Source organism: Thalassophryne amazonica, chromosome 23, assembly GCF_902500255.1.
Source record: "Thalassophryne amazonica chromosome 23, fThaAma1.1, whole genome shotgun sequence".
Classification (NCBI taxonomy): Eukaryota; Metazoa; Chordata; class Actinopteri; order Batrachoidiformes; family Batrachoididae; genus Thalassophryne; species Thalassophryne amazonica.
In genome coordinates, this window is record NC_047125.1 from 20,243,121 (window position 1) to 20,258,312 (window position 15,192).

General features: G+C 40.7%; 1 protein-coding gene across 3 annotated transcripts in view; it reads right to left on the reverse strand.

Annotated features, from left to right (window-relative positions):
- The window catches only part of pcxb (pyruvate carboxylase b), a 501,867-nt gene that overhangs the window by 90,746 nt on the left and 395,929 nt on the right, over window positions 1–15,192 (reverse strand). For all 3 annotated transcript variants that reach the window (XM_034164611.1, XM_034164610.1, XM_034164612.1), the window contains 2 exons: window positions 9,415–9,559; window positions 9,216–9,305 (listed from right to left, as the gene is read on the reverse strand). In XM_034164611.1, the coding sequence (XP_034020502.1) occupies window positions 9,216–9,305; window positions 9,415–9,559 (235 nt within the window). The remainder of the gene's footprint in view (window positions 1–9,215; window positions 9,306–9,414; window positions 9,560–15,192) is intronic.

Below are 15,192 nucleotides of genomic sequence, written 5' to 3' on the forward strand. Positions count from 1 at the left end.
AACGGCTGATGAGAGATTATGGGGTGTTTCTGTCGGTGTAAGGACTTCCCACGGAGCAGGACGTCGTGCAGCGCTTCAAGGCGCCGTCGTCGGCCTGTTTAGACCTGAAAATATCCTAATTTAAGGCTTAATTCACCCAGGACGTCGTGAGAGAACAGAGAAGATTCAGAAGAGGCCGGCATGAGGACTTTATGCGGACATTCCACTGTTTAAGGACATTTTGTAATGAAAGACGTGCGCGCAAATTCGCCGAGTCGTTTCCGTGACGACTCGGCGAATCTGTGTGCGCCACGACAGGAAAAACACCTCCGTGTTGAAAACCATTTGTAAAATTTAGGTGGCTTTTGATGGCTTTCAACAAGTGAGTAACTGAGAAATTGTTCCAACTTGCCCGTTAAGGTTTCCAACGGAGGTGTTTTTCCTGTCCGCACTTTCTTTCATTACAAAATGTCCGTTAACAATGGAATGTCTGAATAAACTCCTCATGCCGACTTCTTCTGAAAGTTCTCTGTTCTCTGACGACTTCCTGGGTCAACAGAGCCTGAAATGTGGAAGTTTTCAACTTGAAACGGCGAGACGCTGCCGCCTCGAAGCGCAGATCGCCGTCAGGCGCCGTGGGCCGTCCTTACGGCGACACTACCAGACCAAAATCTCTCATCAGCCGTTAAAATTTTTACCGAAAACCAGCTGAATTTATCGAATGGTGTCCACTCAGTTGTGCCTTACAGTTTTGAAAAAAAATTTGATCAAACAAAGCAGCAGTCTCTGAGCCATTCCTAAACAATGAAAAAAACGACGAGAGGGTGGGCGACTCCTCACTCAAAGACTGCCCACAGGCGAATGACGTAACCGACAGCCGTGAAAAAACTCTTGCATGCCTACGAGGGTTCAAGCATGTCTGATGTAATCACACGTGATTCAAATCCATATGGTTTTTGAAAAAATAATAATAAGGTCGGATACTTTTCTAATAGACCTCGTATTCTGGTAACCCAACTCCTTGTCCCACTGAGCTACATATCAAGTGTATATAGTCTGTACACCTAAATATACATGCTATGAAAAGTCTCTTCTTCCCAAAGAGGCACATAATGTAATAAGCAGAAAAAATGATCTCCATAGTGAATACAACCCCTGGCAAAAATTATGGAATCACCGGCCTCGGAGGATGTGCATTCAGTTGTTTAATTTTGTGGAAAAAAAGCAGATCACAGACATGACACAAAACTAAAGTCATTTCAAATGGCAACTTTCTGGCTTTAAGAAACACTATAAGAAATCAAGAAAAAAGATTGTGACAGTCAGTAACGATTACTTTTTTAGACCAAGCAGAGGAAAAAAATATGGAATCACTCAATTCTGAGGAATAAGTTATGGAATCACCCTGTAAATTTCCATCCCCCGAACTAAAACCTGCATCAAATCAGATCTGCTCGTTGACATTGACCCTATGCCATGACATTGACCCTATGTGTCTTTTTGCAAGGAACGTTTTCACAGTTTTTGCTCTATGGCAAGATGCATTATCATCTTGAAAAATGATTTCATCAGCCCCAAACATCCTTTCAATTGTCCAAAATATCAACGTAAACTTGTGCATTTATTGAAGATGTAATGACAGCCATCTCCCCAGTGCCTTTACCTGACATGCAGCCCCATATCATCAATGACTGTGGAAATTTAGATGTTCTCTTCAGGCAATCATCTTTATAAATCTCATTGGAACGGCACCAAACAAAAGTTAAAGCATCATCACCTTGCCCAATGCAGATTTGAGATTCATCACTGAATATGACTTTCATCCAGTCATCCACAGTCCACAATTGCTTTTCCTTAGCCCATTGTAACCTTGTTTATTCTGTTTAGGTGTTAATGATGGCTTTCGTTTAGCTTTTCTGTATGTAAATCCCATTTCCTTTAGGTGGTTTCTTACAGTTCGGTCACAGACGTTGACTCCAGTTTCCTCCCATTAGTTCCTCATTTGTTTTGTTGTGCATTTTTGGATTTTTGAGACATATTGCTTTATGTTTTCTGTCTTGACGCTTTGATGTCTTCCTTGGTCTACCAGTATGTTTGCCTTTAACAACCTTCCCATGTTTTTTGTATTTGGTCCTGAGTTTAGACACAGCTGACTGTGAACAACCAACATCTTTTGCAACATTGCATGATGATTTACTCTCTTTTAAGAGTTTGATAATCCTCTCCTTTGTTTCAACTGACATCTCTCGTGTTGGAGCCATGATTCATGTCAGTCCACTTGGTGCAACAGCTCTCCAAGGTGTGATCACTGCTTTTTAGATGCAGACTAATGAGCAGATCTGATATGATGCAGGTGTTAGTTTTGGGAATGAAAATTTACAGGGTGATTCCATAATTTTTTCCTCAGAATTGAGTGATTCCATATTTTTTTCCTCTGTTTGGTCTAAAAAAGTAACCGTTACTGACTGCCACAATCTTTATTTCTTGATTTCTTATAGTGTTTCTTAAAGCCAGAAAGTTGCCATTTGAAATGACTTTAGTTTTGTGTCATGTGTGTCATCTGGTTTTTTTCTACAAAATTAAACAACTGAATGAACATCCTCCGAGGCCGGTGATTTCATAATTTTTGCCAGGGGTTGTATACAGAAAATAGACTTCTAGTGTGTTACAGCCACCATTTAAACATTACAGTTTCTCTAAGAAAAAAGCCATTTCTTTCCACACACAGCAAATAAACACAAATGCATTATGACGCTTTAAAACACTGGACGCAGAATTTTGCTGCTGCGTGTAAAGTCATCAATCACTGATTGGTTAATAAGTTACTCGCTCTGCTTGCCTCGGTTGTCCTCTCTTCTTCTCCTCTTAGCTGACCTTTTGTTGTTATAGCTCATCCCTGAAAACAAATGGTGTTGATGCGAGCAAAAATGAACTCCACACAGGCCCGCTCGCGGACGCATGAGGGTGAGATGAGCCGTGTGAAATCACACCGCCCCAACAAATGGATACAGACACTTTGAACTTATCACGATCCAGCTGTAATAGTGGGCGACGGGCGTGCACGAACAGTTACAAAAGACCTTCCCATCGGTTTTCCTGCATGCATGTGCAGTACTTTAACCGCAATTCTGCACAACAGAAAAGAAAAGAGGGCATCTGGACCGGAACAAAAGGGACTCAAAGACAGACTTGGCTTGTATTCAGATTCTGATGTGAAAGCAGTTTGTGTGCCCCTCTTTTATCTCTCTTCCAGCTTCGCTCCTACTCGTCACACCTCGACTATCCAGCTCTTCTTTTCCTCAAGTTTGGCAACACACTTTCGAACCTAAACGGCTCAACACAAGCGCTCGCACATCTTGCGTTATTGAAAGTTAGTTAATGTTGGCCTCGAAGTAACACCGCTTTGCCTCATCGTTGCCTCCAGTGGCGACAGCTAAATGTGTTGCATGTTTGTGTTCAGTAACCAATTATTTGGAAGATCCTAATGGGACAGCCGATTAGTATTTCATTACAGTGCACAGGAACACTTAGTCAGTTAAACCTGTACACGATAAAAGCAAGCACATCATTATTAAAACAGCATCACACCGCTTGCTGTCCGCTACAGGTGTCTCATTACAGTGATCAGGAGATGTCGGCCATCACCCGCAAATTATTTAATTCTGATTTCACAAATATGATTGCCATCATGGGTGTCGAGAAAAAGAGGGGACTGATATTGATATTAACTGTTTATTTTCCTTATTTAATAATGATGCACAAGACACTAATTTGTTTTACACATTACAGTTATATAATGGGAAAAGAGCACAGCATATCCTACAACCCATGGACTGTCATGTGCCTGGTTTAGTCCCAAATTTGCACACCTGTACTACATGGATCTTCCTCTATCAAACACAAAGAGAAACTGCCGATCAATCAATCAGCAAAACATTCCTATTCCACTACTAATCAAAAGTGATGTCACAATAATTTCAAGATTCTTCTGTCAGTTTGTGTCCTCCTCCCAGGTCTTTTGGACGATGTGATAGCCACGTCCTTAATTTTGCCCGACATATCCTCTCCTATCTGCCACAGCCCTTGGTGGTGTCATGCCCACGGGTACTACTACCTTGTTTTTGTATTTTATTAAAGCAAATGATTAATTACAAAGTTGCAAACTGAATTTTCAAATTTTAAAACAAAACTAAGCTTGATGATGCTTTTGATGTACTTCCTAACAAAAAGACAGCCACCAAAGATCATGTAAAAATAAAATGATTGTTCCACATATTAAAGAAATTTTCTTGTTTGTCACCTATCCCTCCCCCAATAGGTGAAAAATGTATTATTTGCAGATTTGGCCACAATCAATGTGCCAAAATATTATACAAATATAAAAACTATCTTTGACAAATAATTGCAACAAATACATTGTCAGTATGAACTTGCACAGATAACCCATGGAATGAATGGCTTCTTCAAGAGCTGCAGGTTTTTATTCCCTGACAAACTGAACCTTGTCTAGAACTTTCCACAAGAATGACCACTGTTACTTTACGATAAAATTTCTCACTCTGATGGGCACAATATACTGTCTGTGTCTCTTGCTGTCCTTTGCACGTACTTGGCAAAGCAGTCTATTCTCATTCCAAGGTTGAATCAATGTTTGTTATTTTGGCAAAATTGCCAATACAAATTCTAAAAAACTTTGACAGTTTGTTACTGTTAAAAAATAATTCATTTTCCACCACATGGGTGTATGAATGTGAAATAACTGAATAAGAAGCTTATTTGGTAAGAAAGAACAGAGGAAAACTGCTACTTGCAGTATACAGTGCATCTGGAAAGTATTCACAGTGCTTCACTTTTTCCACATTTTATGTTACAGCCTTATTCCAAAATGGATTAAATTAATTTTTTTCCATTTTTCCACACAATACCCCATAATGACAATGGGAATTTTTTTTTTTTTTTTTTAGATTTTTGCAAATTCCTTAAAATTAAAAACTAAGAAATCAAATTTACATAAGCATACACACCCTTTGCCATGAAGCTCAAAATTGAGCTCCTGTGCATCCTGTTTCCACTGATCATCCTTGAGATGTTTCTACAGCATAATTGGAGTCCACTTGGGGTACATTCAGTTTATTGAATATAACATGACAAGGCACACACCTGTCTACATATAAGAGCCCACAGTTAGCAATACATGTCAGAGTACAAACCAAGCATCAAATCACGGGAATTGTCTGCACACCTCCAAGACAGGATTGTCTTGAGATATAAATCTGGGGAAGGGTACAGACACGTTTCTGCAGTGGCCTCCATTATCTGTAAATGAAAGAGATCCACCAGGACTCTTCACAGAGCTGGTCACCTGTCTAAACTGAGCGATCTGGGGAGAAGGGCCTTAGTCAGGGAGGTGATCAACAACCAGATAGTTACTCTGTCAGAGCTCCAGCATTCCACTGTGGAGAGAGGAGAACCAACAACCATCTCTGCAGCAATCCACCAATCAGGCCTGTATGGTAGAGTGGCCAGACGGAAGCCACTCCTTCAGAAAAGGCACATGGCAGCCCACCTGGAGTTTGCCAAAAGGCACCTGAAGGACTCTCAGACCATGAGAAACAAAATTCTCCGGTTTGATTAGACAAAGGCTGAACTCTTTGGTGTGAATGCCAGGTGTCATGTTTGGAGGAAACCAGGCATCATCCCTACAGTGAAGCATGGTGGTGGCAGCATCATGCTGTGGGGATGTTTTTCAGCAGCTCGAACGGGGAGACTAGTCAGGTTTGAGAGAAAGATGAATGTAACAATGTATAGAGACATTGTAGATGAAAACCTGCTCCAGAGTGCTCTTGACCTCAGACTGGGTCAACGCTTCACCTTTCAGTAGGACGTTGACTCTAAGCACACAGCCAAGATATCAAAGGAATGACTTCAGGACAATTCTGAATGTCCTTGAGTGGCCCAGCCAGAACCCAGACCTGAATCTGATTAAACATTTCTGGAGAGATCTGAAAATGGCTGTGCACCGACGCTCCACATCCAACCTGATGGAGCTTGAGAGGTGCTGCAAACAGGAATGGGCAAAACTGCCCAAAGGTAGATGCACCAAGCTTGTGGCATCATATTCAAGAAGTCTTTAATTGCTGCCAAAGCTGCATCAAGAAAGTATTGTGCAAAGGGTGTGAATACTTCCGTGCATGTGATTTCTTTGGTTTTTTGTATTTTTAATAAATTTGCAATAGTTACAAAAAAAACCTTTTTCATGTTGTCATTATGGGGTGTTGTGAGCACAATTTTCAGGGAAAAATTAATTTACTCCATTTTGCAATAAGGCTGTAACATAACTAAATGTGGAGAAAGTGAATCACCATGAATACTTACCAGATGCACTGTAAAAACAGTAAAAAAAATAAAATAAAAAATACAATTCTGAAGTCTTCACAAAAACCCTTTTACACTAGCTGTAAAATATTTTTGATGGAATATTCACAATCCTCACCAAAAAAGGCACCATCCAGTTCGAAAACAACTAATAATATCTAGCCACCTCCAGTATGTAAAGTTCTCAGTTTTGTTCATTCTAGCTGATACTGTAGTATTTTCAAGTACACTGAAGGCTAAACCAGTGTTGGTTTTCAGGGTAGGTTAGTGGTTTCCAAACTTTTTCCCTTGGGCCCCAACTATTAGTTCTCCTCTCTACCAAACAGCATTAAGAGCAGATAAAACCTTGAGTACCCCCTGTGAACTTTGGCGCCCCAAAGGAGGAACCGGACCTCAAGCTCACAACCAGGGAGCTAGACCACCCAAACCTAGCAAAGCTCTAAAGTCATACCACTCCAGAGAAAAGCAACAAATTGAGCATTTAACGGCCCACCCAAATCCAACCGAAAACCAAACCAAAGTTTGAAGAAATGAAAATTTTCCCTAAAATTCACATCTTTCATAAACTGAAAGATGCAAACTCCTACATTAAAGTGACTTGCTACAATCAAACTCCACATCAAATTACAATCTATAGTTTTGGCATTTTGGTACATCAATGGACATTTGTTACTTAAAATAAAGTTATATTCATCTTTTTGTTCTTGTTTGTCTAAAACGGTCAGACTATCTGAAACCAAACCAACATTAGTCTCAGGACTAGTGAGAATTTACAACAGTCAGTCTGACAGCCGAGACCACCAACAACCAGCTTTGGTCTCAGTTCAGGCCAGGATTAGGATGGTCTTGCATCGGAGGTACTCTCATGATTTTACTGTCATGAAAGTAGCAGTGACAACCTCAAAACCCATGACCACCACAAGTATTGGACATCATATTTTCAACAGAATTGCATGGGATTCTAACAGCCAACCCAGATGCATTCTGTACGCTCAGCTCTGAGGCTCAGAGCAACCATGACCGCCACCCCCCCAACCTCCCTGTTCTCCTTTTATAACCCAATTGTTCCCATGACACTGTCCCTCCATCCCTCCCTCCAGAGTGTGATAATGCAGGTTTAATCCCTCTCTTCTCTCAATCCCTCCATCGACTGAAAGAAAGGATATAAGAACATTACAAATCTCATTACTAGGCTTTTGGAATGCCTCAGTGCTGCATACAACTACCTCATCAGCTTCTTACAGTCGGTAAGAGTGGGCGAATGCACAAAGGGGCTCCTACATCTAGATTACCTGCTCAGTCTGACATCATGTGGTGCTTGAATGTGCACGTTCTTACAACAAGGCAATCCTTCAACACAAGATCTGCACAAGTGGTTCACAAAAATAAGAAACCATGCAGTCGTGCAGTAGCATAGCAGATTACCCTGTCCTATTATGCACCATTCTGTTTCAATGTACATGATTTTTGGGTGTCAGATTTGATTTTTTTATGTGCACGAGGCAGAACTGGGTGCTGATAAACATGTCAGAGTGAAACAGCTGACTGTTGCTGCTGTCAAAAGGAGCAACTGTGAAATTTATGCCGGTTTACCCATCCAAAATAAATTAATAAACTGTGTGGAGCATGGGGGGGAAGAATGAAAAGTGCATCACTGCACAACTGCAGACACAATAAACTGTGACATCAAGACACATAAAAGCTATTATGTGAATTAGCACGATTTGCTTCCAAAACAGAAGGTTCCCAGTTCAAAGTCACCAGTGTACCAGTCTCCAGGTACAACTGGAGTTGTGTCAGCTCGGGCATTCGATGTAAAAGTTGTATTTTGTATGCACATCTCTCCCTCGTAAAATAATACATTAAATATCAAGATATACGGGCTATGATACGATTCTGGAACAATACTAATCACAGAATGATTTGAGTCAATGTGATGCAATCCTTTGTTTCATGCATTTATTTTTCATGATACATGGTGACCCAAAAAAACAGAACCCATAAAGCTTGTAATAAATCCTACAAAGGTCTTAAAGGACTTAAACCTCAGTCTGTGTACGATCATTCTCCAAAGTTTCAGTTATCTCTGGGCGCTTTGCATAAAAGTCATGTTTTTTTCAAAATTATGCTCCAAATGGTATGATTGGTTGGTGAAATCTGTTGGTGGAACAATAGTCTTCTCTCCATCTGTAATAAATCCTGCAAAGGTCCAGCAAAAGTTTGTTGTACCTTTGCAGGATTTATTACAATTTTTTATGGGTTCTGGGGTTTTTTTGGACATTAGAATAAGGAAAAAGTGGCATTGATTACCTTTAAATACATATTGCATGGAGAAACCTACTGCCCTTTACGTTTTTTGCTACTGTGCTGCAGGTAACTGGCACCACGTCAACTCACCTTTTGAGGAAGGCCTCTCCACCTCCAGCCATCAGACTGTTCGACAGCTCATTTGTCATTTGGTAGGTGCTTTTAACCAAAGCACCTTATGGTTTCACAAGTGTTTACAATTTCAGCACGGGGGGAGGGGGGGGGGGTGTCCACAAGGGAAATGAAGGTAAGAATGATGCTTTATCACTGTATTAAGGTCAGTGTTTGTTGGCATTTTCTGGAGAGCGCAGAGTAGTTTTTAATATTGTGATCAATTATCAGTTGCTTGTCTTGGTGCCTTGTTCCAAACATATACAATCAAACTAAAATAAATGTAACCAGAGTCCTGATATGTTCAAATCTGTTCAACACTGCGGAGATCTTGCTGGTGATTTTGGTGGAAAAATGCTTAGTCATTTTAAAAAATGCAACATGAGGATTCTTTGAAGTGGGCTCAGTACTGTGATTGGTTGAATCGTGTTTTAATGACATACCCACGGAGACAGGAGGGATAACAGGGTCAATGGAGGAGGGTTTGGCTTTGACCGGGATGGGTGTGGTTGGTCCATTCACCATCACATGACCTGGATACAAGCAGAGAAAGATATATATGCAACATATGCAACACAAAGTAAAGACGCGCAAACGGCCGCCGTCATGTTCTGCTTTTGAGTGTGTTGTTGATGTACTGACCCAGGTAGTGCAACAGCTTTTGGGCTCGGTTCTGAGTGGGCTTGAGGTTGAAGAGTTCCTGGTTCTCGTCAATAAACTGGGTGTCCACTGTGGCATGGAGGAACTGGTTGTTGGACAGAACATTCTGGAGAAATGGAATGTTGGTCTAGAAGGGAGAGAGGAGATGAAAATGTGGTGTTCATCACTCTCTCATTCATAACAGACTTAGACTTGTTTTTATTGTCATTCAGTAAAAAAAACAAAAAAAATGCTGTCACAGAACTAAATATTGATGCACCGCACAAAGAGATAAAAGCACAGAATCAAAGTCCACAACATAAAAATAAAAAACAAAATGACACAGGATACTGCAAATATGAAGATGCTACAAGGATAAAGTTGCTACCAGATGCTACAGTGTACGAGGTCTGTGAGGAAATGGCGGAACGATTTGGGCTTTTTTTCCATCAGAATTTTTTCAGAAACTATTAGAGACAGGCAGCTGGAAACCATTCAAAAAAATTATCTGGCTTTCGGTGAAAATTTTATGGGCTTCACAGAGAATAAGGAGTGTTACTACAGCTTTAAGGACGGCCCACAATGACGCACAGCGCGCCATGCTCCGAGCCGCCATCGAGACGCAGAAAACACCACATCATTTCTAAACGGATGGCTGTGTGGAGCCGGGACTGTCGTGTGCAATTTCTCTGGTTATCACAAGAGCTGGACATCAGCCATTTTCTGGCAGATTTCACTTTTAACAAGAGATTTTGTCATGGAAAGCCGCGCGGAGGCTTCGCTCGTCACGACCGATTCGCTGATGAAGCGAGACAAAGGAACACCTCCGTTTTTGAGTGTTAGAGGACAAGTTGGGACAAGCCCAGCTCTCCACAATTTCTCTTACACTCACTCGACTGGTAAGCACTGAAAGCCGAGATAGGCATGTCCCAACTTGTCCTTTAACACTCCGAAACGGAGGTGTTCCTTTGTGAATTTGATGCACCAAATCAACAGAAAACGCAAGTTTGCTTTGCTTCTGTAATACAGCCCAAACCTGTCTGCCGTCACAATATACTGTATCTGAGCTTGTTACAAGGAATAGTTTTAGAATCACATGCATGATAGAAATCAGGAGCAGGTGCTGGATGAAGTTCTTTCATTACCAATTCCCATTTAATCCCCCACGAAGCTCTATTTTCCCTTCTACCTTTATTGATGCTTCAAATTTGACAGAATACTACCCAATAAATGTCATAGTAACATTTATTTTCTCATCTTACGTGTATTTTGAAGTGATGGCCCTGATCTCAAATTACAGATTATGTATGAAAACCTGGCAATTTTCTAAAGTGACCCATAAAACCCCGATAATACATTCCTGGAGCTTCTTTTTCTTTATCTTTCTTTAAAAGAGTGAGTGACTGTATAAAGATGTGGAAGATTATCCTTCTGCAATTGACTTCCCACCACACCCAAGAGGAACTTTTCTTTGGAATTAAAAGCAGAATTTTAACAGCCTCCTCGCCACATGTCGGCAATCTATTCTATAGACACACACACACACACACACACACACACACACACACACACACACACACACACACACACACACACACACACACACACACCTTTCAAGAATGTGCATGTGCAGTGATACAGATAAGCAGAATTTTCAGGCACATCTGGAGTTTTTAGCCAACATTCAAACCCAGAGCAGCTTCAAATAATTGCTGCAGCACAATCACTCAGGGGTCTCATCAGTGTGAGAAGGGAAGCAATAAACTGAACACACACGTCTTATTACCAGCACTGAAAGACTATGGGCAGTGAGCGGCGAGATCGATGTCCTCCAGAGCCAATACGACCAATAGGAATGTAAGCAGAGTGATAAAAAAAAAAAAAAAAACAAATCCAGAGAAATTTCTGGTGAAAGAAAAACATGCAGTCAATTCTGCTTCATCAATGTCCAGAAGAGAAGCAGATTGCCAGGAAAACCGCACGTCTCGACTGCAGACGTTCACAGAAACAATCCCAATGAGGGAGGATCTTGCTCTCTGAGTTAAACGTGCAGACAGAAAATGATGCCGCCTCGCCACCTGCAACAGCAGCGAGGGCTGGAGAGCAGAAAGACTGGCGCGACAAGGGATTTGAGCGTCCGTGCTGCATTGACAAGCCTTCGGCTACAAACTGAGGACCAAAACAGAAAGTGTGACTTCTGGGATTCCAGCATCTTATAGTTCCAACCACAGGAAAATGTAAGCTGCTGCACTCTGTCCCCACCATTAAAATCACAAACCCTGTGAGACTTCAGCGTTTGCTTCTATACATTTGACTGCGACCATCACACCTGCAGATCATTTAATGTAACTAGGTACTGGTACCTGCAGACATGAAGGTGGTAAAGGCTAGGGCAATTTGACATTGGACCCCAATGACCTTGACCGTCACCCAACTGGCTGACCTTGTGCCACATTTGGTTACAAATTGCGCCGGAAATCTAATTCCTTCATGTTTGTCATAATGGATTTTTCGGAATGCAAGTTCGGGACCAACCTTCACTGATACACAAGGTTTGACAGAAATGAACAAAAGGCTGTGGGAGGAGTAGGTCAACAAATACACAGGCAGACATGACCTTAACCATTGCCAAAACAAGAACTTTATGGACAATTCCGGGGTTGACTGTCAAAGTGGCCAAAGGACCTGAGAGGAGTAAAGGAAAAGACAGCGAAACCAGAAACACTTGCAAGGTGATGCCATGGTGACCTCATTTCTGCTGGACAGGTCAGTTAACCCTTTGGGGTCCAAGGGCATTTTTGGACAGTTCACTCGCCTGGCATAAATGTTTTATTATTGCTGTTAACAGCTCTCCCTGCATGCCACAATCAAGTTTTATGTCTTTTTTTCAGGACAACCTGTGCTTTCAGAATATATATGTTTTTGTTGTGTTTTATAAGTGTAATAAAGGTTTACAATCAAAAATAGGCAAGGAAAAAATAAAGCGAAAAATAATTTTCCACACACATTTATTCAAAGCACACAGCAAACTATAATAAACAACTGTTTTGACACTTTATAAAGGTAATTTGAGGTCTTATGTGAAAGTCTGTACAACAAAAAGGTTCAAACAATAAATACAAATGCACATTTTGAACAATATATACAAAATGTTCTATGCGTTTTGTTGTCCATCGATATGGGAAAAAGTGCTTTATGGAGAGAAAGCAACAGAGTTATCCAGTAACATTCACATGCAAACTAGTGGAGTAATCCTGATAGTTACACACTCTTTGTTTGAGCACGTGAGATTGTCATCAGAGGCTCTCTGTGTGCTCCTGCTTTCACTGATTGCTGTGCGTAATGACGCAGGGCACACTGAGTATGTACTAATAGTATGTACTCATTGGAGCTGTTCAAACAGGCCAAATAGTCACTTATCTCTCCTGAAAACGATCTTTGGCTTTTCACGTGAGGTAAATCTGCCCTACGATTGGATTTTGGAAAACCATGTGACGGTGAACCAATTCCGATTGGACACTCACATTGTGGATGTCATCACACAGCTTCTATGAGGAGTACAAAGATGGCCGATGGCTGGCTCGAAAGTCTGCGGAGCTAACTTTTCAGCAAAAAAAAAAAGTAAGTTTCTATCTCATATCATTCAAAAGTTATTTATAATTTAGTAAAGCTTGGTCTTAGCTGTCATATACGATGGCGATGACCCCAAAGGGTTAATCATGTTGACACTATGTTGGTATGTTAGTAGTGCTGATGTGGGATATTTTACTGTTTTGTGGATAATGTGGGTTCTTGTACTTCGGAGGTGTGGAATTGAAGGGAGGAACTGAATAAAGGGGCTTGGACTTTTTTGATGGTATTTTTTTGCAGTCTTGCTTGCTCTTACTGGTTTTTCCAGGATCTACTACTACAGAGCAAAGTGGAAAACACCAACAACTTTGGCTTCTGTTTGTGTCAGTTGTGACAGTTTGATCTTTCAATTTCCACACAGCTGGTATTTTTGCATCTTTTCAAGCTTGATGTTTTTCACCTTCATCCATAATTTGTGTGTAAACAAAGTGATAAGTGAGGATGAAAGCAAAAAGCGAAGAAAAGGTTCAACTAGAGATATGAAATGAGATGAATAAGACAAATGCACTCTTAATGGAAGACAAAATAAAGTTGATATAATTAACATGCAGACGTTTGTCCTTTTCTACATATTCATTATAACTAACCAACACACTTTCTCTGTGGAAAACGCAAACAGACACACACCCACTGGATTATTTGTGAGTTCTTCCTGATCTCGGTCATGCCGCACACATAAACACACTTCAAAAGGGCCTTTCTGATTTAAATGCCATAAAATGACTCTTTGGCTGCAGCTCTCACCGAAACCGCGCATGCACGCACACACACTCACATGCCAGTGAAGATTACAGTGTGTGTGCCAAAACGTAGTTCGGATTGCAAGCCTGAGTGTGTGCACACTTTTTTGAGCTTCAGCGAGAACTGCAAACATCCTAATGTGAATTAGTGTTCACAAAGCCTCATGTTTAATTCTATAAACTGATCGTGAGCAATTTATCTCGAATACATACACACACACACACACACACACACACACACACACACTCAGCTCAATATTAGAAGCCACTGCCACGTTTTCATACATCAAATTTTTTTTTATTTTTGGCAGGAAAGAAGGAAGTCATCTGGCAGAAACTGTTCCTATTTTTATTCCTAGTGTACCCCGTTTAGACTGTTTTATAGCCACTTCTGCTCACAGTCCGTCGTTATCGCTCGAGTTGCAATCAGCTTTACTGGCGATTGCCAAAGCAATATAGCGAGACACATTTTGATGTCTCTGCTGGCTAGACTGCAGACAGCAGCATCTTAAAGCATTAAACAAGCCAATTTCTGGAAGAAAAAACAAAACAGAAACAACGGACATGGCACAAAGTATTCACAGCACTTCAGTTTTTCCACATTTTGTTATGTTACAAATTTATTCCAAAATGGATTAAATTAATTTGCTCTCCTCAAACGTCTAATCACAACACCCCATAATGACATGAAAAAAGCGTTTTTTTTTCTTCAAATTTATTAAAAATACATAAATAAAAAATTGCATGTACATAAGCATTGCCAGCATGATAGCATGATGCTGCAACAACCATGCTTCACTGTAGGGATGGTGCCTGGTTTTCTCCAATCATGACGCCTGGCACTCATGCCAAAGAGTTCAATATTTATCTCATGAGACCAGAGAATGTTGTTTCTCATATTCTGAGAGTCGTTCAGATGCCTTTTGGCAAACTCCAGTTGGCTTCCAAAATTCCTTTTACTTCATGCTCAGTTTGTGCTCTGACATGCACTGTTAACCATGGAACCTTATATGTGTACAGGTGTGTGCCTTTCCAAATCATGTCCAATCACCTGAATTCACCCCAGGTGGACTCCAATTAAGTTGCAGAAACATCTCAAGGATGAGCTCAATTTTGAGCTTCATGGCAAAGGCTGTGAATAGTGATTTCTCGTTTTATATTTGTTAGAAATTTGCTAAATCTAAAACAAACAAACAAAAATACCGCAACCCTTTTTTCACGTTGTCATTATGGGGTATGGTGGCTGTACTTTGTTTCACTTTTCTTGTGTTGCAAGTTCACTTTAAATACAAACACACACAAACAACAATAAATTGCATCATTATATCCTGCCAAAGAAAAAGGGAAAAAAAAAAACCCACCTGTGTACCTGCATAATATTTTTCACATTATGTCTGCAGTGTGATCAGAA